This window comes from Alligator sinensis, unplaced genomic scaffold (assembly GCF_000455745.1).
Source record: "Alligator sinensis unplaced genomic scaffold, ASM45574v1 scaffold1185_1, whole genome shotgun sequence".
Taxonomy (NCBI): Eukaryota; Metazoa; Chordata; order Crocodylia; family Alligatoridae; genus Alligator; species Alligator sinensis.
In genome coordinates this window covers 89,343-116,510 of record NW_005842900.1, presented here as the reverse complement: position 1 = coordinate 116,510, position 27,168 = coordinate 89,343, and the positions used below count along the sequence as shown (strand labels likewise).

At 46.2% G+C, this 27,168-nt stretch overlaps 1 protein-coding gene across 1 annotated transcript in view; it reads right to left on the bottom strand.

Moving 5' to 3' along the window:
* SPTLC2 (serine palmitoyltransferase long chain base subunit 2) overlaps positions 1-27,168 on the bottom strand; it is a gene marked incomplete at its 5' end in the record, with an annotated part of 112,152 nt that overhangs the window by 3,074 nt on the left and 81,910 nt on the right. Inside the window, 2 exon segments of the mRNA XM_006035961.3 lie at positions 3,006-3,135; positions 4,600-4,735. Coding sequence (XP_006036023.1) covers positions 3,006-3,135; positions 4,600-4,735 — 266 coding nt within the window.

Below are 27,168 nucleotides of genomic sequence, written 5' to 3'. Positions count from 1 at the left end.
CAGGCCGGGGTTACCCTGGGGCTCACCCGGCCTGCTGATGCCATGTCCGGGTTGACATGGTGCTGCAGGACCTGCCTGGGCAGAACCGGGTTGGCACCGGCCAGGAAAAGCAGCATGTAGCTGAAGCCGGCTTCCCATGTGCTGCTGGGGACAGGAGGAGCCCGGCCAGGTCAGCCCCAGCCAGCAGAAGTGGTGGCAGAGCCATGTGCTGCCCAGGGCTGACCGGCGCAGGTAAGGGGAAAATGCAGCTCAGCTTCTGCCACTCCAGCCAGGCTTGTCCCATCCCGAGTGGCACACGGCTCCACTGCCACCTCTGCTGGCCAGTGCAGACCCGGCCGGGTTCCTCCTGTCCCCAGCAGCTCGTGAGAAGCTGGATTCAGCCACACGCTGCTCCAGATGGGATGGACCCGGCCGGGTCAGCACCAGCCAGGAAAAGTTGCATGCAGCTGAATCCTCTACTCTCATGAGATTTAGGAAAGCAAGAGGACATGAGAGTAACATGTAGGCAGAGACAGTGCAGGGCCTTGGAGCCATGTTAATAAGTGAGGACAACTGTGTTCCCACTCTGGTCAGTGACTAATTGTGGGTACATCTTCACTAGCTTCAAGCCACTTGAACCTGCTGCCAAAAAATAAGCCCTTCCTACCCACTTACACTTTACCTGCTCTGAACTGGAAATGAGGCAGTGAGGGCCCTTCTAGGGTGGTCCAAGGACAGTAGAAGCAGATCTCACACACAGTGTGAGAGGTGTTCCCAGAATGTCCTCACCACCACATTTCTTCTGAAAAGCAAGGATATCCTGAGGTTCATTTAATGTTTGTAAAATGCTTGGAGAGCCCCACATAGATGCACTACATAGAAATGCAAAATATATTTTGACTTATTTGGTTGGCACCTTGGGCTGAGATTTTCAATGCTGAGTCCAAAGGCTGTCTTCCTTTAAAATGAATGGGATTTAGAAGGCTCCAAATCTTTTATGACAACTTTGTAACATGCCTTTATACCATTTTTTTTTTTTTTTTTTCCAAATCTCAACTATAGTTTGGAAGCTCAGCCAAAGAACATAAGAGCATAAAAAGAGCCATGCTTGGTCAGCCCAATGGTCCATCTAGCTTAGTATCTTGTCCCGAACAGTGGCAGAGGTGGATGCTATAGAGCGAGAGTTTTGAACTGATTAGACCCATTTCATTGTCACTTCCTCCAACTTCACTGGTGTCAGATGTCACATGACATCACTTCCTGATGTGATACCGCTTCCTGTGAGGTCTTTGAATATGGCTCACCAGCCCACTGAGTGATAAAAAGTTCATGATCCAGCCCCACATTCAAAAAGGTTGGACATCCCTGTCCTAAGCAAATGCAGCTTAGCAGATGTAAGCTCTCTTCCCCTTTCCCTGGCCTGGGGTGCAGTCTGGTTGAAAGCACCTGGTCCTCCACTCTAAAAGGTTTAGCACCACTGGTCTACATTAAGGCAAAGGTGACTGCCAGACATGATACAGGAGTTTAGACCATTGGTGCTCAACTTTTCAGCCCAGCAGGATTAGTCTGCTGGCTGGATCCAGCATGGGGTCAGTCCACAGGTATGATCTGCCATGCCACCATGATCCCTATTCTAGTGTGATCCAGTACATGAGGCCACATTAACCAACCTGCAGGGCTTCTCATGGTCCTGATGTATGGAAAAGCGGGAGTGGTGCTGCCACTGTTCCCCCACCATCAGATTTCCGGACCCCTGGGTAGTACCACAGGCTGTATGACAGCCCCAGGGGTTGCACTTGGCCTGTGGGCTGGAGGTCGAGCAGCAATGATATAGACTGACAGCGATACTGTAGAGTTGCTTGCATGATAAAGCAAATAATTACATCTAAGCTTCTGCTATAAAACTGCATGTCCCATGTATATGCACATATTGACTGTATTCCAGTCAATATCATTACAGGGGTGCACCACTCATGATTTAAGTGAGCTGCATAAGTTGCTCGTGTGTTCAAAGAGTCAGGTTTTCTAATCTTGCATAGATATGGCCTTGAGTGCCTTCTACCGATTCCCTGCTTTCCCAAAGAAAACAGGTTAGGGCCAGGTGTTGGGAAGGACCTCCTAAAAATTCTCCAGGCTTGATGCATGAAACTCCAGCAACACAGCATCCCCTAGTACCATGCTGATGTATTGACTTGAGCAGAGGATGGGGAAAAAAAGCTTTAATTTCTCCCTTTCATACATCTCCTAGAAATCTTTCATCTAATCAGACTCAACTTCACTTGAGCTCTTATGGAATCAAATCATGAAATAACGTCATGGGCTGCAGAATGGGGAAAGATTTGATGTGGCCCAGGACCAGGTCACATGAATTAGGCCCGTTCTTCTAAAGAGAGTACAAATGAGACAAGCCACCTGAAATGAATTTAGTCAACAAAATAAACAGAGAAGCAATCCAAGCCTCCTCTCACTGTTCCCTACCAGCATGCATGTCTGAGATGGCAGAGCTCAATCACTAGCCAATAAGGCCTTTATACAATGCAACAATCCTAACTCTAGCAGTGAAGTGATATGCCATGACCTGCATTGGCTCCTTAGCTGATTATCTAGTCAGTCTTCATTTCTAACATCTCTAACTTGTATTTCTTGTCATTTGTAAGAAGAGCTTTGAAAGGGGTCATGTTCCCCTTTGAAAGGGGTCATGTTCTTAACTACCCAAAATCTGCACAAATTTTGAATCATCTGAGAGATAAAAAGGGAGTGCCTTCAAGGAAAGGGATGGGCAGCCTGTTAGTTGGGTCACTGCAAGCTGTGCTGAAGAAAGCTCTAGTATATTTACCAAAGGAAGCCACCTTGCACTGTCCAGATGGGAACTTTTTCAACTCTGTCTACAATGCTATAAAAGCTTTTCATGTGCTAACAATGAACAAGCCTGGGGGGGAGGGGGGGGGAAATCAATAGCCAAATGCTGTTCTGGTTTAGGGAAGGCAAAATACGTGAACAAAAGGAAGACAAGATGAGACACTTACTGTATCAAGCATCTCTTTGGTATGAGCTGCAGACACACAGAATCTGGCTCTGGATTCAACGATTGGGGTTGCAGGAAAACCCACAACCACAACACCTATATTCCGCTTCAGCATCTCACGTCCAAAAGCACTACAAAAGAAAACAATGGAGAATGTTTATAGTGGTACCAAAGAGACACAGGCACAGTAGCAGTAAAGGTCTTTGTACACTAAGCCACGCAGGCCTTCAGTGAAGTTTGCCTGCAAGACTGCAGTTCTGAGTCTCCACTGCCTTCTAAAAGGTGGAATGCCTGCTCACAAAGGCCTCTTTTGTTCAGTCCCAAGGTGGTCTTCTTAGAAAGGTTTCACTGTATTAAGTCCTAACAAAGCTGAAAGATTATATTTGGCAGGGGCTGGTCTTTTAGCAGACTGCTTCTAAGTGGATTTGTAACCCAAGCTTGAAAAGTCTCTTATAGAAAACAGGGACTTATGCTCAGGAGTTTTGACTATAAGAGGAATTCCCCCTGGCTGCCCACCCCCAAAGCAGAAGCCACTCGTTTCAAAAAGGATAATTTTCACCAGTTTAATTTAATTAAGATACATGGTGAAGTCACAGAGCCTACTCCAAAGTTAGCAAGGGTTTAGCATGGAACATGGGAATCAACATAGTAAACATAAGCAGCATTCTATCTAGTGCCTCTCCCAGGAGCCGCCAGTAGAAGATAGAGGAAGATGCACAAATCTCAGTAGATGAACAGCATCATCCCAAATCTCCATCTGTTAGGAGATTTATGTTAGGCTGATTTATACCATTAGAGGCGCAAGGGTTTTACCCAACCATATGGGTATGAAGAATCCTTTTTTGCAGTTATATTAAGCCCTTGGCCTCAAGACTTGGCAATAAGTTCCACAGATTTATTATACATTGTATAATATGTCTTTGCATTGGTTTTACATTTGATGCCCTTCACTTTTGTTGATTTCCCTTATTCTTGAAATGGAAAACATAAGATGGGTCTTGATGATCCACCTTCTCAGTACCATTATTTTGCATACCGCTCACATCCCCTTCTTCATCTACTATACTGTAAATAATTCCAGCAAGAGGCACTAAAAAGTGCAATCTGGGCCATTATAAACTGAAGGGTTACCATCTTGAGACCAAAGCTACTTCAGAAGCTAGTGACTTATCAAGTGTTTCTTAGGGGTGGAAGGGTGGGGGCAGAATCCCATTGTCTCAAGAAACATTCTGAAAAATTACTTGAGACACCTGATATTTTCACCAGATTCCAGGTCACCTCTTAAGTGCACACACCTCAGGTCACAAATCTGAATCCCAAGGGCAATACAACATAAAATTTTACCTAGACTCTATTCATTGTTTACTTGCAAGTAAAAAAAAACAAAACCAACCCTTTAAAAAGTTAGCTTTCCAAAATGCTTCTTTCAAAACTGCAGACTGATATTTTAGAAAACATGGCAGCATTTACTAAGACTCAACAGTAGTCACAGAAGCTAAGGAAAGATAGCTTTGCCCCAACATGAAGTATGAGTCCCTGTATTCCAATATTCTCAAGTTTGTATGAAGTGGGAAATTCTCCCCTGCCAAACCTACCCAATTTTTGCTGGCATATACAACATCAAAGGTACAACAGGAGAATCTTCATTTCCATAGATAATGAAGCCCATCTTCTTCAGCTGCCTCCTGAAATACCTGGTGTTCTCTGCCAGCTGCTGAACACATTCCTTGCCTAAGACAACAAAATTAAAGGTAAAATAATTAACAAAATGGCCTTGGATCACATATATCATTACTGTAGCACAACACCACATCCTTATCCTACCCATAGAATGAACACAGTTGGGCTAGTGTGGTATACACACATACTAATTGCAACATTTAAAAATGTAATTGCAACTGGCAGCGCTTTCTGATCCTCCTCTCTCATCGTTAATCTTGAACACAGCCCAAATTACTGTTCATTTCTTGGCTGCACTGCAGGAGAATGGTGTAGAAACGATGACTCACTTGTGATCTTTAAAAGTTGCTCCTTCCATAATGGCTAGGTTTGTACTGAGAGTACCTGGCAAAGTACATATATTTGCTCCTATAAAGATTCATTTCAAAAGTCCAGGGATCACTGGGAACCCTACAGTAACAAAGAGGGTTTTGCATATTCTTTATAAAGTTAGTAAAGAAACTAAATCAGCTAAGATAATGGTACCCTTTTTCAGGTCAAAGTGGCACACCTGAAAAGTAAGACCAACCAAGAAATAAGTTCATGAAATATCTTCTAAACATGGGATTTCAGCACAGCAAACCCAAAGTTCAGCTCCTACTATGGCTTCCACAATTGCCACTAGAACATGAAAAATCTCAAGCTATGCTTGTAGACATTGCCACAATGAACATATTCAGTGCCCAGAACCTAAGGCTACTGAAGATACTCACAAACATCTAGGAAGAGCACACACCAACTGCACAAACTTCCTCAGCCTAACAAAGGGTTTTTAAACCCAAAAGCTTGCTAAAAATTTTTTTTCAAAGTATTTGTTGGTTTAATAAAAGCTATCAGATTCGCCCAAAGAACCTTGTCTTACTCCTATAGCGTCACCAGAGCTCAGAAACTGTAGACCCCACATACAGATTGAAAATATGAAGGCAGAATTTATTATGGTGCACCACCCACTGGCACATCCAAAGAATGACTGCAGCCAGTTAACAAGTTACTATGCAGTCAAAATCAAAAACGTCCGCCTGAATTGAATGGCTCATTAGGCTACTATGGGTAAGACACACCAGCCTCTGTAGCCAAAAGCACACAGAGGAGTTGTGTGCCAGCACTGTATCTGGCTGCCTCAACTCTCCAGCCTGACTGACCAGGTTCCCCAGCTAGGTCATCTGAAGCAGCACAATGTATGGAGTCAGTGAGGCTTCTACAATCCTAAGATCATTTCACACCCTCTGGCATCACACTCATACACACTCAGCCAAACCCAGACTGAGCCTTTTGTTACCTAAGGCACAGACAACTGATGCAGAAGAGAGCAATCAGTAGAGACAAACTCAGATAAACTGATTAAACGTTCCTTTAAACTGATTGTTCAGAGGCTTGCAAGCATGCCTGTCCTGAAATGGATGTACTGATTGTTAAAACAAACAAACAAACAAACAAACCAACCAACCAACCAACCAAAAAAACCCAACACATGCAGTACTACAGTTTGCCTACAGCAAGCTTTTACTCCCTCTCACCTAATAGGACAGTGACCAGGGATCTCCAGCATTTGAGACAAGATAGTGTTTTTATTTGTTTAGGATGGGCAGATACCAGAGCAATGGTGAAATTCAGATAGGTTAGATTTACTGCGTTTTATATCCGGAATTATGCCCAAAATGCTGTCTCATATTTTATGCTTAGAGAACCTGTGCCCTCTTAGTAGGGACAAAGTTTGGATAATTTCATCTGTTTGGATATTTCATCTGCTGCTAGACTTGCACAAGCAAGGATCCTGCTATATTACACAGAGGACTGTCTGCAGGGCAGTGCTTACCATTCTAGCAAGCAATGCTCAGCCATAGATGGAAGAGAAGACCACCCAAGGGGCACATTGGGCCTCAGAGAAGCAAAGTTTCATTTGCTCTGACCTGGAGCACTGTGGATTTAAGATCCCATGTAGCTCAAAGCCAAAAATATGCCAAATACTCCACCCACAACCATGCAAATCAAAAACCAGCATGAAAATAAAGGACAAAACCTCAGTGTTTGTTTTACATCCCAGCTTGTCCTTTGATGAAAGGTTAGAGTCAGCATTGCAAGCTATACACACCACCGGGCTAAGAACAATGTCCTTTCTCCTCCTCCCCCATTAAGGGCATTTCTTTGGGAGAAAAAGATCCTTCAAAGTTCCTACTATGCAAATCTAACTCTTTTTACCCTTGCCCCCCCAGCCTCCCTCCAGTCACACTGTACCACAAGAATACATATCACCTACCATAAAACCTAGTCTGAATTTGACTCTCAAGTCTGATCAGTTCAACGTGCAGAATCTGAGTTCCCAAACCTGCATGCTACCAGTGACTTTGATTACTTTTAATTTCTATGGGCTGCCCAATGAGGTTGGGGGGGAGGGGGAGGAGAAATATGCAGGTCTACAGTAAGAGGGGAAGGGGACCAGAGATAACTCCTGTTTTTTCTAATATTCTGGTGAGCTTCAGGTTGCTCAGGCACCGTTTGAAAGTGCAAGCTAAAGTGCAAGAGGAAGGCTACTTTAAGGCATACCCATACAAACCCAGAGCACTGCACTCATTGGCAATACTTTAACTACTTATTTAAAAAACAAGTCTGAACAACATAACTCTAAAACCCCCACTGCCATGAATAACTGGTAAAGTAATGGATCCCCAAGCCTTTCTCAAATCACTAGAAGCTTTGTGGGCTGAAGCCTAAAATTAAATCTCAGACTTAATGGATTTCCTTTGTTACCTTCCTCCCTGAACTCTTCCCCATAAGAGATTCCATGATGCTAAACTAGTGTTTAGAGAGTATTTTCAAGCTTCAAAGCATTTTGTAACCAATGAGCAGTCTTTCTTCCTACCATTCATCAAGCAAGTTCTTACCATTTGAGGAAGAAGGGGGAAAAATGGAGGCACAGTGAGATTAAATAGCTTATCCAAGATCAGATAGTCAGCAAGGAAATCAGAATTAGAACCCCCAGGTCACGCCCAGTCCCTTTCCTTTGAAAATTCCATGTTCTTTCTCCCATTGCAAAATATTTGGTAGCCCACGCTAGTACAAATTGTACTCTGCTTAGCAAAGCAATGGAGAGGCTGTACTTGATCCATTTTCAATAATATGCCAGGCATGCTATTTGAATGTGGCCCACAAGATCAACAGAAAACACATCTGACTCTTTGGAGTTTATCCACAGTTCAGCTTGGTTCAGCTCCACTCGTGATAGTGACATTCGGACCAGTACTATAACGAACTCTAATAGGTTGCCTACTAGTAGCAGCTTTAAGCAGCGTCCCATAGCCATGAAGGTTTAAAAATAAGAGTGCCTAAGAATATGGCACCAGATGACATGCTTATCTGCACTACAATGCCCAACATTGGGTTGCTTCCTCTGGAATTAGCAGAATGAACAACATTGCAGAAGTGGCCCCCAAAATTTTCAGCTATGCCCAAAGCATCTGTCACTTCATTTTTAAGCTGAGCACAGCCTCTGAAGCACAGCACTCTGGCCACATTTGCTCAACTGCAGGCCTAGAAACACTGCTGGCTTGTAACCAGTCTGAGCAGCTGCAGTTTTTGGTGAAGAGTAACTTAATTTTTAAGGCCACTCAAACTAGCGTTGTTCAGACACTGTCCTGCCAACTGTCCACAAACACGCAGGAGTTGTGCAACAGCTCTGTTAACAGCCTTTAATCTAAGGGAGTGGAATGTGGTGACTAAGGGGCTAAAATAGCTGACTGAACTCTTCAAAGAGCTGGACAAGAGAACTGGAAGCTCCTTATCAGAGCAAGTGAACTGAAACTACAGTGGAGACTGTGAACAGATTGCCTACTGGGACTTGAATGGTGACCAATTTGCCCTTCACGTCCAAAAAATACAATCATCTCTTCTTTTGTCTCTGTTCCCTCGTAATACCCATTTCACTTACACGAAGGTCTCCTTGCTATTCAGTAAAATTCTCTTCAGCTAGTAAGATAAATATTATCATTTGGTATAAAGATCACAGCTGTCTTCAAAGGGCTGTGCTGCCTTGGTTTTATAAGTAAAGGTCACGTCATCTAGAATGAAAAGACCTGTTCTCTCTATAGCCAGCTCTCAGCTCTTCCAGAAGGGTAGTATTGGTTGTGTGGCTTCAGAGATAAGAAACAAGAATGAGGCTGTAAGGGAATCAAATAATTGTCTCTTTTCAGACAGTTAAGATGTGCTAAGCGTGCCAAGATAGAGGGGGAAAATTGTCACTGTATGTGACAGTACCAACCTTTCATGAGCTTTGGGTGACAGGATCAGTCATTTCAAACTGCTGCAGCTCTTGCTTCCTCACTGACAGCTGCAACACAACGCCCCTGGTACAAAACTGACATCCAAGCACAAAATAGATGCCTTCATTTGAAAGGTGGCTATAACCAAGCATGAACTAGAGCTGGCAAGTTGGTCAATTGACTGGTTAATTGATGACATATTTTTGACCGGACAAAGATTATAGCAATTAAACAAAAAAACTAGAGGTGTACCAATACATCGGTCCCATATCAGATCGGCACCAACATAAGGAAAATTGACAGTATCGGCAATCGGCTTGTTTTGGCTAACGTGGCTGATAACGTCACTGATAAATGCCCTGTGCATATGCACAGCTGCAGGGCAACATGCGGGCAGCCAGGAGCACAGCCCGGTAGTGTCTGGCTGGTAAGTCTGTTGTGGGGGGAAGGAGTGGGGGGAAGGAAGGGCATGGGGGGGCAGATCAAGGCCCCAGTAGTGAGGGAAGGAGTAGAGCTGGGACGTGCACTGCCCAGCCAGGGCAGCACATGGGAAGAAACCTTGAGCCACTCAGGGAAGAGGTGGTTCCCATTGCTGCACATACCCTGGGGGAGGCATGGGGGCCATGTGCCCCTGGATCTGTGTGTGGGGCAGGGAGGTTGGGCTGTGCTGTGCCGGGGGTGGGGCTACAGGTAATTTTGGGGTGGCTGCAGACCGGCCCACTGCCACCCCTCCCCTCCACCCCCGTTCCCAGCCCACCTGCTGGGAAGAGCCCATTCAACAAGCTTTAGTTCAAGCACCCCCATTGCCATTTTTAAGTGCCAGGACACTGATACATGAGATGCAGGAGGCTGAAGTGTGCCAAATAAAAAAAGAAAAGGGTTTATGTCAGCAGTTTAAAATGCTTTGCATTATTACTAAATAGCGGTTACCAGATTGGCATCAGCTGATATCGTTGGTTAATAATCAGCTGTTGGTATTAGCCAAAAAAAAAAATCTTTAAATCGGTGTACCCCTAGTGATTAACCAGTTAATTGCATCTTAAATAGTAACCCAGCTACACATTCATACAATTAATGGCAGGATAACACAGGGAATAAACTGAAGTCACAGCACAACTTGTGTAATAACATTTCTGGCTAGTTTCCATCACATGTTAAATTGAAGGTGTGGCTAGCATCCATCAGCTAGCTAGCAGTCTTAGTTGAGTGAAGGGCTCCAATTCATTCTTGCAGCTTGGAGCACAGATCAGCTGACTGGCACTCCTTGCCAGACACATCAGGCATGCTACTTGCCAGTGCAAGGAGTGCCTAGGCTTTCCCTGCACCAGCAGTAGGGTGTGATTGAGACCTGATCCCACAATTGTCTTGTGCCAGGAACATGCACCATAGCAGGAGCCAGGATTGTTGGGATCACAGAACAAATATGAACATCTGTCAGGAGCCTAGGCCTGTACATCTTGGCCCTTGTACTTGAATGCTACTGGGTGGCACAAAACCTGAAGCAAGGAACAAGGAAAGACAAAACACCTGGTTGCACTTTTCCCAGCAGTTAGTGCTTACTGCTAGCTTTTCATGTTTGAAAGCTTTAAAGACTTCCAGTTATGCCTGAGAGATGACTTTGTACAGGGGGCTATGGTGGGCTTGAACTCTTCTCTAATTCCTGAGAGAGGTAAAGACACAGGTGGATAAGATGGATCATGTAAATATATAACAAAGGCAGCAGTCTATGAAAATGACTTCAACATTTTTCTGAAAAATCTACCACAATCATCTCAACAATGTTCCCATGAGAACCCCCTCTAAGCAGTTCAAATGTGTCTGATGGAGCATCCACAGCACTCCTTGCACACAATAAGAGTCACCCTACAAGGTCAGTTGTCCCTGCGTTGAAAAATAAGGACGCCTCACAGTCACTTTTGAGGCCCCATCTGCTGTTACAATAGACAAAGGTTGTGCTGGCATGGGCAGCGCTGAGTAGACAGCAAGTCTAAGATCCCACAGAGGAAATGATGAGTGAATGAGGTTGATCAATGAAGCAGCTATACAGAAGAACCACCATCTGTTTAGGTGTTCATTGCTCCTCAGAAAACCAAGGTTCTTGCACTTATGGTTTGGACTATTCGATTAAGCCACAGTAAGGAGCCTCAGATGTCTGTTATTTGCCAAAAGACAGATTTTACATAAATGCATGGGAATTTATTTTCTGTTTATCCAGAACGGGCATATGTTTGAACAGGGAGACAGATGTAAGGTTATAAAAATCAATCTTCATTGTGTTTTATACCCAATAGAAGGGGAAATCCTCATACCACCAAAACCCAAACTTTTAATTCAAGTTAAGAGTGAGTTTCTCTTCTCTGCTTCATTCTAAAGCCATCACTACAAAGCCAAAGGAGAACCGGAATTTGTTCCAAGAGGCTGTCTTCTATAAAGGGTCTCACACATTTGGAGAGTTCCAGCTAGCTACTATTGAGGCTGATGAAAATGCTCTCATGAGCAGAGCTGAGCACAAAAGATTTAGTTCAACTTGGATGCATCTATGTTTACCTCCTGCAGTCTCAGGGCAGTAGCTCAGTGTAATTAAAAATCTGCTCTTTAGACAACGTGACATTTCACCATCCAGGCCTCAGCTGCCTGGATCCAAATCAAAGATTTTCTGTGCAATGTATAGGTGCCTAGAAACTTTAAGTCTTTGATTCATGTTTCTAAAGATCTTGAAAACAACATTTTTGGTATGTGTTTTTATCAGAAGGTCCCCAAAGAGGACACACGGAACTGTGCACTGAGACTGAAGTGAAGCGTGTTGGGGGGGATAAATAGATACTAGCCCAAAAGAAAACCACTTCTATTAAGCAAGTTCCTACCTTAGATAGGAATTATGAAATTGCTGCTTACCTTGATGACTGTAGTTAACTTCCCACACTGCACTGGATCCTTCTCTCCCCTTTCTTTTATCTCAGCTCTGTATTTGGATTATTAATCCAGAAATTCTTAAATACTTTTCAATAAAACAAGTTTCCATTACCCTATGTCACCGAGTCATTTCACATACTTTTATAGACAGTGGAGATTAAATGCTCAGTTTCATGCTCATTTATGTGTGCTGGCTGAAAGGTTTTGTGTTTGGATTTTAAAACATTGAAAGGGAATATTTAATGAATTTAAAATCACTGAAAATTAGACACAGAGATCCCCCCTCATAGCATATAAAAGCACTCCATTAACATAATCTGTATTTGCTATCTAAAAATATTTGGCAGTGTTCCTTTAAAATTCAGCTTCCATTCTGGTGGGTAGCTTTTTTAATAACTTGAAGCAAGGACAATCACCTTACCAAGCAGCTTGGAAAATGACAAAGTAGTTTCAATATGCACCATAAGAGATTTTTCTTTTTTTAGCAGTAGCCTTTGTGAATCTGTGATAATGTACACTTAATATAAGCAGTTAGCATTTAACAAGGAAGAAGCAGACTTAAGCTAAAAAGATTCGTTGCAGCACAGAGATCTTTTAAGTCTCTAAAGATAGGGAAGAATCAAAGCAAAGGTTTATCCCTGACAGACAGAGCTGTGCTGGCTGGCATATATAGTTGCCATACAGAGGCCAGCCTCTGGGCTAGAACCCAGGGAGAGTGAGTCCACAAGTGTCCTGGCGCATGCAGGTGCAATCTGACACACAGGCCCATGTCATCCAGCCTGCAGGGCTCCCCACAAGTCAGGAATTTGGAGGTGGGGGAATGGTGGCATTGTGAACTGCCATGGCTAGATTTCTAGACTTGTGAGAAGCCCCACGTGCCAGATGACATAGCTCCATGGGCTGAAGGTGGAGTACCACTGACCTATTTCACTTGGGAGAAGGACACCTAGGATAAGCATCCATGTCTTAGGAGCACTTTGACAGTACAGCTGTATTGGCCAAATACTTCTTGTAAAGAACTCCTTAAGGTGGTGAAGCTATGAATATGGTTTCTCAAACTGGAGCTTTCAGTGAACTTCTAGAGGATACATGAAAGGAAGAAATGAGAAGCAGAAGGGAAAAAGGAAATAAACGGTGAAAAAGGAAGAAAAATGAACAGCTTGGTAATCTCTCAGGTTAGAGAGGTTACAGAATGGCTGTAGTGACATGGCATTACTTTATTAGCCATAACTCCAAGTCATTCATGCAACCAGGCTGTATCAAGCTTAGAAGGGGTATGCACTAGTAATAAAAAGGTTGAAAACCACTAATATAGCCTAAATACTGTAGATTTAACCAGTGTAGTTATGCTTGTAGAATATTCCCTCTCACTAATCCTCACTATGGGTAAGTTTATATTACAGAAGTTTTACTGACACTGTTACATTGGTAAGAAATGTAAAAACCTCTTGTGTGGATGCAGCTATACAGACAGAAACATGTTTGCTATCTGCTTAGTTTCCATCATTCAGAGCAGTGGGGGCCAACCTTCCTGGCAGTTGTACCATAAAGTTAGCCACCCACCCTCCCCAAGTGTCACAACAATCCTTCCCCTGCCAGATATGTTGTTCTGCTTTATGTTCCCTGTCCCATCTGCCTCAGTGTTATACAGAAGAGAAGACTGAGAGGGGATTTAATAGCAGCCTTCAACTACCTGAAGGGGGGTTCAAAAGAGGATGGAACTGGACTGTTCTTAGTGGTGACAGACAACAGAACAAGGAGCAATGGTCGCAAGATGCAGCACAGGAAATTTAGGTTAGCTATTAGGAAGAATTTTTTTACTAGCTGGGTAGTGAAACACTGGAACAGGTTACCCAGAGAGGTGGTAGAAGCTCTAACCCTGGAGGCTTTCAAGCCTTGGCTTGGATGATCTAGTTGGGGATGGTCCTGCTTTGAGCAGGGGGTTGGACTAAATGACCACCTGAGGTCCTTTCCAACCCTAATTTTCTATGATTCTATGATTTCAAGCAATCTTTTCTAGAAGGTCTTAGTATTGGGCCTGTGCAAAGCAGCTACTTTTGCTTCGTATTTGGGGGGCAGCGATTCGATTTGGTGATTTGAATCACTGTCCTGAATCGGTTCGGCCAAATCGGATTTGGAGATTCAGCCGCTGCCAAATCAGCTGAATCTCCGAATCAAACTGGCCCCATGCCCCACCCACTCTCCCAGCCCCATCAATGGCCACCCCCCCCGGCCCCAGCACTTTGGTTTTTTTTTTTTTTGTTTTGTTTTTTTTTTAAAGCCTAGCACTCTCTGGCTCCTGCTAGGTAGGAGGGCAATCCCCACTGCCCCCCACTGCATGGGGGAGGGGGGGCTCTGCCACAAGCCCCCAGAGGCCCTGACAGCCACTGTAGCAGCCAGTGAGTATGGGGCTTATTTGGGGGGTTGTTTTTTTAAAGCGCCAGATGCTGGGGCCAGGCAAGCTCCCCTCATGGTTCCTCTCTCCCCTACAGCCCCCCTCCCTGGCCCCTAATTACCGGCATGGAGTCCAGGTCCAGCTCCCTGCAGTGGCAAGCAGGGACTGCCTGAATCTGCGAATAGATTTGGATAGCTTCGAATCAGTTTGGACCTTTTTATTGGTCTCCTGATTCAATCTGGGTTTGGAGATTTGGCCACCAAATTGGGCCAAATCACCTCTGAATCAAATCAGCACCCGAAACTTTGCACAGCCGTACTTAGTACAGGCTAAAACAAAGTAACAAGGCTGCATCTGTATGTGGCAAATGGCAGACCAGTGAGAGGATAGGCACCACAATGGCATAAGTGGCACTACAGGAGTGGTACTACAGGAAGGCATGAGGCTTCATTTGTGGCACACCTGCCAAAAAGATTGACCCCCACTGGTCTAGAGACTCCTCTCATCTCAATTCAATCACTAGGCCTAGGGTCAGGGAGGACCGATTTAGGGAACTTCTGGAGGGGCTGGACGTGTTCAAATCAGCAGGTCCAGATGCTCTCCACCCCAGGGTGTTGAGGGAATTGGCAGGGGTTATTGTGGGGCCCCTGGCACAGCTTTACGAGCACTTGCGGTGCTCTGGTCAGGTGCCGGACGACTAGAAGAAGGCCAAAGTGGTCCCCATCTTTAAAAAAAGGAAAGAGGGAGGACCCGGGCAACTATAGGCCCATTAGTCTTACTTCAATCCTGGGGAAGCTCTTTGAGAAGATTATCAAGGAGCACATCTGTGATGGGCCAGCAGCAGGGATGATGCTCAAGGGCAACCAGCTTGGGTTCATTAGGTGCAGGTTCTGTCAGACCAACCTGATTGCCTTCTACGATCAGGTCACAAAATCACTGGATGCAGGTGTTGCCATGGATGTAGTCTTTCTGGACTTCAGGAAGGCCTCTGACATGGTCTCCCACCCCATTCTCATTAAAAAGCTAGGCAACTGTGGCATTGATGCCTACACAGTCAGATGGATTGCAAATTGGCTGAGGGGTCATACTCAGAGGGTGGTGGTGGACGGGTCATATTCGACCTGGAGGGAAGTGGGCAGTGGAGTCCCCCAGGGCTCGGTCCTTGGGCCCACACTCTTCAATTTCTTTATTAGCGACTTCAACAACGGGGTGAAGAGCAGCCTGTTTAAATTCGCAGACGACACCAAGATTTGGGGTGAGGTGGGCACGCTAGAAGGGAAGGACAGATTACAGCAGGACCTGGACAGGTTACAGGGGGGGAAAAGAAAATAGGATGGGATTCAATAATGAAAAGTGCAGGGGGCTGCACTTAGGCAGTAGGAACCAGCAGCATACCTATAGGCTGGGGAACTCCCTTCTTGAAAGCACAGCGACAGAAAGAGATCTTAGAGTCATTACTGACTCTAAGATGAACATGGGCCGACAATGCAAGGACACAGTCAGTAGGGCTAACCGTACCTTGTCGGGCATCCACAGATGCACCACAAGCAGGGCCAAGGAGGTGATCCTCCCCCTCTATGTGATACTGGTCAGGCCGCAGCTGGAGTACTGTGTCCAGTTCTGGGCGCTGCACTTCAGGAGGGATGTGGACAGCATTGAGAGGGTCCAAAGGAAGACCACTTGTGATCTGGGGACAGCAGGGCAAACCCTACAATGAGAGGCTACAGGACCTTAACCTGTTCAGCCTTCGCAAGAGAAGGCTGAGGGGGGACCTGGTGGCCGTCTATAAACTTACTAGGGGGGACCAGCGGGGATTGGGAGTGACCTTGTTCCACCGAGCACCTCCCGGAGTAACAAGGAATAACGGCCATAAGTTGCTAGAGAGTAGGTTTAGACTAGACATTAGAAGGCACTAGTTCACAGTCAGGGCGGCTAGGATCTGGAACCAACTTCCAAGGGAAGTCGGACTAGAAGATCTACAAGGTCCCTTCCGACCCTACATCTATGAAAACCTCTAGCTTTGAGCCTTTAAAATTTTTATTTCAGGAATTTAATGGGCAATGAAGACTTGGTTACATAAATCATCTCCCATAAGCTTTTCTACAAAAAAAAAATACTGTATTTCTGCAAGGCTTTAGCTACCATTCTGCTTATTACTCCCAACATTTTCTCAGGAATAGTTCTATCTAACATTCCTAATATTAAGTCTTTAGGGTTAGGTGTTTCCCTGGAAGATAAGCATGTACTTTAGTCTTTGCTTTGAAAGCACATCCTATTTAAATTACTTGTTGAAGGAGCCCAATATTCTTCTGCTGATGATAATAAAGAGTTTCTACTGAACTGTCTGAAACCTGAAATCACTCCCCGAAGACCTACTCTTAAGCAATTTTACAATATTAACAGAATAAGCCTAGTCACTTTCTGTACGAACTAGGTGGGTAACTACCTCATCGTTCCAGAGGATTTACATAGCCAACTCCTTTGGCTTTTAAGTAGAAACAAGGCGACAAACCAGTTTTTATTGCCATGAATGCAAAGTTTTCTTCATATAGGTTACAGCAAGTTCTCCCTGTCTTTTCAGTCTCTCCAGAAAGGAAGTCAGCCATGACTTCTACTAACACTTGTAAAAGCTAAATAATTGGTTAGTAGCAACAAGTATAAGCATAAGAGTATTTGACTGCAAATAAGAGTAATGAACACTAAAAATAAAAGCTACCTTGTTTTATTTAAGAGCTATTTCAACTAAAACTAGTAATTGGAGACTAGAAGCAATACAGGCAGAGCAATCCATTTAAAGTAGCAATGGATTTATATTGGTGTTAAACACAAACAAAAAAGTCAAACACTTTGAAAATACTGATGTGCAAGTGCCATTCTGTAGTGTTTTTCTGGTTGAGAAAAAAAAAAACAAGTTCTGTGTTTAGTTGTTAGAAAAGGAAGGGGTATTAATGTACCACAGTAACAAACTTTTAAGCACATGCAGAGAAACGGATGAAGCTCAGGACTTCAAAATCAGCAAGTACAATGGAGCTTAGGAGAAAATGCAACAAAAAACATATCTATAAAGGCCCAAAACTGAATGATCAACATTATCTTGGTGGGGCACATGTGGCAATGGAAAGCTGGTTCTTAACAATGCCACACAACTCCTGTCCTTAGTTCAACAAGTCAGATCCCAAACTACTTAATTGCCCAATGTTTTTGAGCATGGGTTCCCAACTCCTGGACTGCGGCCCGATGCCAGGCCGCAAAGGGTCAGCTGCCAGTCCACAGGACGGTTGGCTGCTAGACCAGAAGTGACCAAGGACTAGCAAACTGGCCCCGCAGAGCCAGCGGAGAGGCCACAACTCCTTCCACAGGACCTGCAGCAGCAGTTTGACCCCCCACCCAGGGAGTGGGGGATGGAACTAGCTTTACCTGTGTTACAGCCGGAAATTCCAGCCACGGGGCTCTGCGCAATGGTCCGCAGTTTATCAGGCCATAGCCACTTCTGGTCCACAGTTTGCAGGGCTGTGGCATAAAAAGGTTGGGAACTGGTGTTTTTGAGGACTGAGCCTTTAGACCAAAGTACAGAAGAGACTAAGTAGTTATTTACCCTAGTTACTATAGGCATAATCACGTACAGCCCACTGGAAGGATACATGCCTCTCATACACTTAAGACTGGATTTTACTAGCAGTTTTCATCAAGGTTCTGCATGTGCCCTACACTTCCTCGTACGTCCCAAAAAAGAAATGAAGATCATGGCAGCCACAAAGCCTCCTTAAGGTCTTTTGCGATACAAAGCCCTACTTTTCAGGCTTCAGCCACACAAGATGGAAGTGAGAGTTACAGCACCCACAATAACTACATCAGCTTCAAGTACTACAGTCACTGCGGGATACACTAATTGTTTTTTTCCCTTACAACTCTGTCAGTGTAGATCCCACTGTAAGTGATTAGTGTGGCGGGCCAGTAGGGGGCGCTCCTGCGTTGAGCCGCCCACCTCCCTGCGCCCGACCCCCTTCCAGGCTCCGAGTGCCTCCCTTGGGGTGCCTCCCGTCTGGCCAACCCCTTCCCTGGAGCACACCCGCTAGCCTGGGGTTCCCGCTGCCACCATCCAAGGCTCTGGACTCACTTCTGGCTCTGTGCCCCTTGGAAAACACAGGCCTGATCGTCCAATGGGTACTAGACCCAATACAAGCACTTGGGGCACTTTCCCAAGTCAGGGGCTTATTAGGAAGCCTCCCTTAGTCCACCGATCTAAGGGGCCTCCTTGGCATAATTTAGACCCACCCCTCAATAAGTCTCCACACCGGTCACAAAGGAGAACTTTATTGATTACAGGAGTAGGGCGGAAACAGGGTAAAAGGTAGAGCAATATCATAGAAATATTACAGGAATATCAAAGGAATCCCATAGAGCAAACCAGGGTGGCTGAGGTAGCCGTTTAAACACGCATCTGAGTTACTGAAGCTAAATATCTGATCGGATCTCTAGTAGGTTACTCACTCGCATCGGGCTGCCCTTCTCCCTGGCCCAGGCCTTTTTAAAACCTCTCTGACCTCAGCAGCCCGGTCCAACTGAAGCTGCCAATACTGGCTACAAAACGACCAATCTGCATGGCATCCCTGGCTACCTGGGCCCGCGCACAGGGCCCGGTCTTCCCCCCCCGCCCTGGTGACCAGAACATCGCCTCCCAGGCGCCAGGCTTTTGTCTGCAGACAAGGAGCGAGATCCCCGCTGTGAGGGATTCAACACCCGCCTCCCAGGCTGGTGGAGACAGATATCAGGAGAGGGGCACCGACAGTGGCATTTCTGCCACAATTAACAAGCAGTATCCCCTTCTCTGTAGTCAATCAAAGGGGTTTCAACAATGTCTGCAAGTGCAAGTTCATTTCTTACAAAAAATCTTACCTTTTTTTAATTTAAAAAAGAAGTAATTTATTAGCACCTCACAAAATGGTGTTCCTTGGTTTTTTTAAAGAGAAATTTGACTGTTCCCATCAACACTGAGGATGCTCTAAAGAATTAAGGCTCTCTAATGGTGCAAAACCAGTATATACTGTTTCCCACTCAGTACTTCTTTCTTATTGTTTTGAAGTTCACAGTACAAGCAGACTCATTACATACCAATTTGTTTCCTTTAAATCTGTGTTCATACTTGAACACTTAATTATTTGCTATTTAGAAAGTAAACATTTTAGTAGGCTTGAACTGATAAAGATTTTTTTGGCCAATACTGATGGCCGATTAACAAGCCATATTGGTCAATACCAATCTGATAGCCGATATGCAGCCCTGGCAGCTTGGGAAGCAGCATGCAGACTGAGGTCCCCACGGTAAGGGAGGGAGTGGGGCAGGCGCTGGGGCAGGGATAGGTTTTGCCCAGTCAGGGCAGGACAGGGCATGAGATGGAGCCGTGGGGGAATGGGGTGGCTCCCCATCACTGTACACCCCCCTAGGGGAGGCATAAGGGGCATGTGCCCCCCCTGATTTGTTCATGGGTCGAGGGCGGGCTGCCTGCTGTGGCCTCGGGGCCAGGGGCTGTGCCAGCCTCTTCCTGGTGGGGGGCAGCAGCAACACTGGGAGAGGGACTGGGGGGGATCTGACAGCAAATTTTGCGTGACTGTGGCCCACCCTGTAAGCCCTCTCTCCCAGCGCTGCCACTGCCCACCCCAGGTTCAGCCTTGGCCCAGCCCAACCCCACCAGGAAGAGGCTGGCACAGCCCCCTGCAGGCAGCCTACCCTTGCCCCACATACAAGTGTGGGAGGCACATGCCCCTCATGCCTCCCCTGGAGGTGTGCACAGCAATGGGGAGCCACCTCTCCCGTGCTCCCCAGACTAGCTGCCCATGGCTGTCCCACGCCCCACCCCAGCTAGGCAGCACCTGCCCCTGCCTCAGCCCCACACCCTCCCTCACAATGCAGGCCTTGATCCCCACCCCCAAAAGACTTATCAGCTGGATGCTGCTCTCCATGCTACCCAGCTGCATTCCTGGCTGCATGCATGCATGCAGCATTTATCAGTGACATGACTGGCAACACTGGTCAAAAAAGCCAATTGCCAATTATGTCAATTTTCCTTTCATCAGTGCCAATCTGATATGGTCTGATATATTGGCACACCTCTACATTTTAGTCTGCAGATTTCTACTGATGACCTGGTTAAGTACATTATACATGAAAGGTCAAAGAGTAACCCATGATGCTCTGAGGAGCATGTCAATATACATGCACACACAGACTAAATTTGCACATTGTCAGTTCAAGTATACATATGTATTCCCAAAAGGTCGGTCAAAGCAAAAGTAAACCTAAAAACCTGTCCCTTGACTTGATGTTTCCTTTATGTCCTCTGCTACTTAACAGCCAAAAATCTAACAATTTTTAGGCAAATGAAACAGGAAAAGGAAGTCATTCTAGCTAAAATGAGTTTTCCTGGACATTGGTTTAGAACAGATCTGAAAAGTTATAGGAACACTTTTTACTGTTTTACAGCAGGGGCTCAAAGTCTGCAGAGTTGGCAAGGATCATACGGTGTTGCTGCCTTCTTTCCATCCGCTTCTATAGCTTTTCAGGGAACCACAATGCACCTGCTTCCATTAGGGGCTACTGTTAAGAAAAAGGAAATTGTAGCCATGCTCAGGCAGTGGAGCTGCCAGCTGCTAACAGGAAAGGAATGGCCAAGGGAAACAGAGCAGTAGTAAGAGTCACAGTCCCCCTCTAATGCCAAGCAACTCTTTAGTCATGGTCCTTACTCTGTCCGAACTGGATTTTTTTTTTTATTTTTTTTTTTTTAATAACCTTGCCTGTACTATGACAGAATTTATCCCATCCCATGCTGGAACCCTGCTCAGTCACAAGGAAGATTAACCATTAGATTTGGTTAATAACCCAGAGACCAAGTTATCTTCTCTGCACTAAAACCTATTCTACACTAGAACTCAAATACTGTTGACAGAACCTTTGAGTGCATCTACACTCAAAGCTCCTCTGGAGCTGCAGATCCTGCCCTCCTCCCCAGAGTTACGCCAACTCTAACATGAAAGAAGGCTTCTACACCATCCAAGGCACCAGCCTGAGCTTTCTGCTGGCTAACACAGCATTGTCCCACAGGGCATTTTGCACTCTGCTAACAAAGATACTGAGTGGAGCTGTTACAAGTGCATGCTTGTGCACCTGCTCTAACATCCTGGCAAGAATGGCTTGTTGGCAAAGACCTGGTACAATCACCACCAGTGTGGGACCTTTAACTGATTCTGAACCTATATTATAGATGTTAAGTACATGACCTGATGTAGCAGGGGAGGGTAAGAAGGCAAGGGGCTACATCTGCATTTCAAAGTCAAACCTGTAAGGGGCAAGAGAGTAGAATACCTAAGAAGCAGTAAAAGACAGACTCTGAATGTGTGCAGGTCATGAGAGAGATGGGATAGGTGAAGGACCTAAGATGGAACAAGGAGGTGCAGATCCCTATAGATACCCAGGCAAAGATGAGGCCTGTGGGATCACCTTAGGTAACCTGTGGATCCTCCAAAAGAGACTTTCTGAATACCTAGTTATAAGTAGACATTCTGCCCTCAGGATTACATAAGACTCATACAAGGATTTCTGTTGTCTTTTTTGATTAGGCTAAGTTGTGTGTGCTGTCATTGGGTGCATCTACACGTGCAACTACTGCACAGAAAGCCTACTACACAGTAAGCTTTCTGTGACAGCATGTCTACATGTGCACTGGTCAGGAGTAAATCTGCTCCCAACAGGAGCAGTTCAGGGAAGGCCTGTTCTCCTGCCATATGGCAGCCAGGGGGGGTTCTAGGCTCCCCTGGATGCCAGCCCCAGGCTGGCAGGGGACACTATGGTCAAGCTTGGGCTCCAAGGGGGCAGCTGTTTTCCAGCCCTGTGCCCTGATCCGCCAGTCAGGGCAGGGGGCTGGAAAACAGCAGGCGGGGAGGGAGGGATTTCCCAGCCCCCTGTCCTGACTGGCTGGTGGCAGCCAGTCACTGGCTGGGCAGGGAATCCCTCATGAAGGGAACAGCTCCCCAGCAAGGACTCCCTAATCCTGGAGCTACTCAGCTCCCCGTTCCTGTGGGGACCAGAAGCGCTACAGCACTGGGACAGGGGGCATGGGGATAGAGAGGGACCCAGTACCCACACCGAACGGCTCGTGGCTCTTTGGGGGAGCCAGGAGGTGAGCAGCACCAGGACCAGGCCCCCTGCTGGTGTGGCTGACCGGGAGCAAATCTGTTCCTGGTCAGCACCTACACAAGTTTTACTGCATAGTTAGTTTAGTACCTGTGTTTACAGGTACTAGCTAACTGCGCAACAGACTAATTTACTGTACAGTCACTGCTGCACATGGTTACATCAGCCTACTGTGCAGTAAAGCATCTCCTGTAGACCCACCCACTGTGTCTTACCAGGCTGTGTCTTACCTCAGGCAGAGCTTTTCTGTTGTTCTTTGTCACATACTTGAAATTGCAAACTGCTGTGTTCAATAAACACTCTCTTCAGGCAATGGACTGCTCTTGTTCAGTTATTCATGAATATGGTGCCACTACCTAAAGTCTAATAAGTCTGGTAACAGGCTACTGTCTGACCCTAGGACTTCTGCCAGTAGAACCAGGCAAATGTATAGAATCATAGAAGTAGGGTCGGAAGGGACCTTGTAGATCTTCAAGTCTGACCCCCTGCCTGGGCAGGAGAGAAACTGGGCTCAAGTGACTCCAGCCATGTAGGCATCGAGCCACTTCTTAAAGACCCCCAGGGTAGGAGCCAGCGCCACTTTCCTTGGAAGTTGGTTCCAGATCCTAGCCGCCCTAACTGTGAAGTAGTTCTTACGGATGTCTAATGTAGACAAGGCTTATGTAGCATCATGATGCTCCTTGCCCCAGAGTTCAGAGTCACAGGGCTTTTTCACAGTGTAATTAAGTTGTGGAACTCACTAGCTTTGACAATAGCTTATGGCAGTAATTTAACCAGGCTGAAAAAAGAACTGAACAAATTCATAGAGTATAGGTTCATCACAGGGTAATTAGCTTGACAATTAGGGGTGCAACCTCAAAATTAGCCAAAAGCAAAGGGTAATTATTAAACAGGTCCATGTCAGAATGGCAGGAGGTTTAGAGTGGAGTCCCCCAGGGGTTAGTCCTGGGCCTGATGCTGTTTCAATGCATTTATCAACAATTTTGATGATGGCATAGAAAGCTTCTTGAGCAAGTCTGCAGATGACACAAAACTCAGAAGGACTGTGAATATGCGGGAGGAAGTGAGGATCACAACAGATTGGAAAGCTGGGCTAGAGCTAACAGGATGAAGTTCAATTGTGGACAAATGCAAGGTGCTACACCTCAGGAGGAATAATCAAAACCCCAAATATAAAATGTGAGAGACCTAGCTGGATGCCAGCACTATGGAAAAGGACTTGAGAGTGCTGGTGGACCACAGACTCAATGCGACACTGCAGTGTGATGTAGTTGCACAAAAGGCTAACAGAGTTTTGGGATTCATCAACAGAAGCTTAGATGAAAAACAAAGGAGGAGATGGTGCCTCTCTCCTTGTCACTGGTGAAGCCTCATCTGAAGTAGTGTATGCAGTTCTGGACTTCACATTCAAAAAACATTCGGAGAAGTTAGAGAGCCTAGAGGTGGGCAACAAAGATGATCAAGGGCTTGGAAAACAAGTCATATGAGGAGAGGCTGAAGGAGATAGGTATGTTCAGCTTGTGGAAAAGTTATTTAAGATGGGATATGATAGCAGGCTTAAAATACTTGAAAGGCTGCCATAAGAAAAAAAAAGAAGAGGGAAAGCACCTTCTCTCTCTTGCTGCAGGGAGAAGGAAGAGAATGTAGACCAGGGGTGGGCAAAATTCTATCCGGCCTGCAGGGCCCCTAAAAATTTAGAAAACTAATATTTATCTGTCCCTGGCTGCCTGCCACGTGGCTCTCAATGGCTTGCCGGAACCCAGTAAGTGGCCCTCCACCCGAAATAATTGCCCACCCTGATGTAGACCAACAGCTTGAAGCTGCAGCAAAGTAAATTTAGATCATTTCCAGAAAAAAACTTCTTCACTGTTAGAACAGCAAGGCAGTGAAATAGATTGCCTACGGAAGTTGTGGACCCTCCATCATGGAGGTGTTCAAGAAGAGGTTGGACAGCCACTAGTTAGGCATGATCTAGGCATAGCTATGCCTATGTTTTACTGTGGGCATTTCCCATGCTTTTGTGCTTTGCTGGTTGCCCCCTCCCTCCATTTCTGCTACATGTAGCAGGGTGTTTTTAAGCCTTCCTCAGGAGACAATGAGTGTTGGCTACAGCCAAGACCGGGGCCTTTGACTGGGGTGTGTCAGTGCTCCTGCTGGCACCAAAGCCAGAGGGTTCTGGCTACGCCAGAGGTTCTTCTTGGGTCAGACCATATTCAGGGCCAGGAAGGAATTTTACCCCATGGCCAGATTGATACAGACTGTGGGGGTTTTTGCCTTCCTCTGCAGTGAGGGGAAGGGGGACGTGGCTCTACCTGGGATCTCTTGAGCATATACTGACATTTCACAGAAGCAGGACATTAGCTGCCATGGTTACCCTGCTTCACTTGTGGCAAGTTAGGGTGTTAGGTCTGTGTTATGTCAGGCTGAGGGTAGTCTTAGAGTTTAGATGATGGTTTGGACAGGGATGATCCTGCTTCAGGCACAGGGTCAGACTAGATGACCTCTGGAGGTCCCTTCCAGCCCTACTTCTCTATGATTCTATGAAGAGACAACCTTGGGCAGAGCTGTTAAAGGCCCAGAAGGAGGGGACATTAAGTTTGACATAGCTGGCAAAGTAAACCACAGGAGGGATTTAGAAAGGGAGCTGGGCAGAAGTGAAAAACAACTATAGCAGATGTGCCTGATACTGACGCATGTCCCCAGGAAACAGTTTATGTTGGGACGCTATACATCTGTCACTGCCATTTGTTACCAAACTAAAACCAGCTTCAGAGGAGTCCAGAGGTGTCCAAGGAACAGCTGGGCAAGAGCACTGTGTCCTCACTGAATTTACATACAGTGGCAAGACTGAGTCTTAAGCTTGGTCCAAGGCCCAGAGGAATATTTTGATGTTTGTGTTTTGTTTGTTACTGCACCAGCTGCAGTATGAGAACTTCACAGAGCCAGACTGTTTCCATCAATGAGTGAAGTCAACAACAAAAAACATGCAAGACACAGCTGGAAAAAAAACAAACAAACCACAGACATGTCTATCACAATCACTGATCACTTCAGGCAGCTGCTCTGTGTGTACTGCCACTGATGTGGAAGCTACATAAGCTGCCTTGGGAGGGCTAAATGGCAGTATCAGCAAAGGCAGTTCACACAGCACTATGCCCAGGTAGTCAGCTGTAATGCTCTCAGTGCTCTTCTAATGCCACGGGGGAGACCTAGGTTGAAGCGTTTAGGACTGTCTACGTTATCTTTTCTTTAAGATCGACTCTAACTTAACACCAGTACAACTATGAAGCAAGCAGCATTTAAATCAATCCACCCTCTCTAAATTTGATAACCATATGCCTGCCACTTAGATAAATCTACAATTAAGAATCACTGACTTGTCCGTGCACAGAAGGGTGCAGAAGCTCTAGGGCAGTCAAGATTACCTCCCCCCAACCTTTCCCGCCCAGGACAGAGTTGGATGAGAATACCTTGCATCCTGGGTCCTTTCTAATGTGACAGAACTGAATCTGAGACTACTTGCATTGATCAGGTATAACTACAGATTATTCCAGGCATCCATGCTACTAAATATGTCAAACAGGTTTAAGTTTTGCTTGTGGTCCCCAACTAATACTGTTCCCGATCTTTTCAGCTTGATACCTTCTGGGTACATGCCCCACAGCTTGTGGCAAACACAGCAATGCCACAGAGCACCTACAAGCGGGAAGACTAGCAAACCATTTTAGCAATCTGTCCACATAGGCACTGTTTGGACAAAACCACTATTTAGCACCACACCTCCTCACAAACACAAAACTTTTAAACCAAGTAACAAGTGCCAGGTTCTCCACACTTGATCCCTTGACCCAGAGATGAGAAACTTACAGTCCCACCACAGAGTCCAGCTCCTATTTGTTCTGACTAATGATCTAGTCTCCACATCCTCTTCTTCCTAGGTCAGGCTTGTCCAACATGCAGCCACACCAAGGCATTTTCTGAGGCCTGCAGTGCTGCGACGGGAAATGAAAGTAAACACTGTTTACTTTTGTTCCCACCCCTTGTCCCTCCCCCAGCCCCTCAGCAGACTCCTAATGGCTGCTGAAGGGCTCGGGAAGGGACAAGGTTCCCACACGCACCGCGTCAGCTTGATGTTGCCGACATGGTGCGTGTGGGAAGAAGATTAGCCATGTGCCTCTCGGGACAGGATAAACCCAGCCGGAGCAGCAGGGGCTCAGCTGCACTTTCCCCCTACCTGCACTGGTCAGTCCCAAGCGGCACACGGCTCTGCCGCTGCCTCTGTTGGCTGGTACCGACCTGGGCGGGTCTGTCCCATCTAGAGCAGCATGTAGCTGAAGCCAGATTCCCACGTGCTGCTGGGGACAGGAGGAGCCCGGCCAGGTCTGCCCCAGCCAGCAGAAGCGGTGGTGGAGCCATGTGCTGCCCAGGGCTGACTAGCGCAGGTAAGGGGAAAATGCAGCTCAGCTCCTGCCACTCCAGCCAGGCTTGTCCCATCCCGTGCAGCACACGGCTCCGCCACTGCCTCTGCTGGCTGGTGCAGACCCAGGTGGGTCCGTCCCATCCGGAGCAGCATGCAGCTGAAGCCGGCTTCCCACGTGCTGCTGGGGACAGGAGGAGGCTGGCCAGGTCAGCACCAGCCAGCAGAAGTGGCGGGGGGGGGGGGGGGGGGGCGGGGCGGGGCCGCGGCGGCGGGG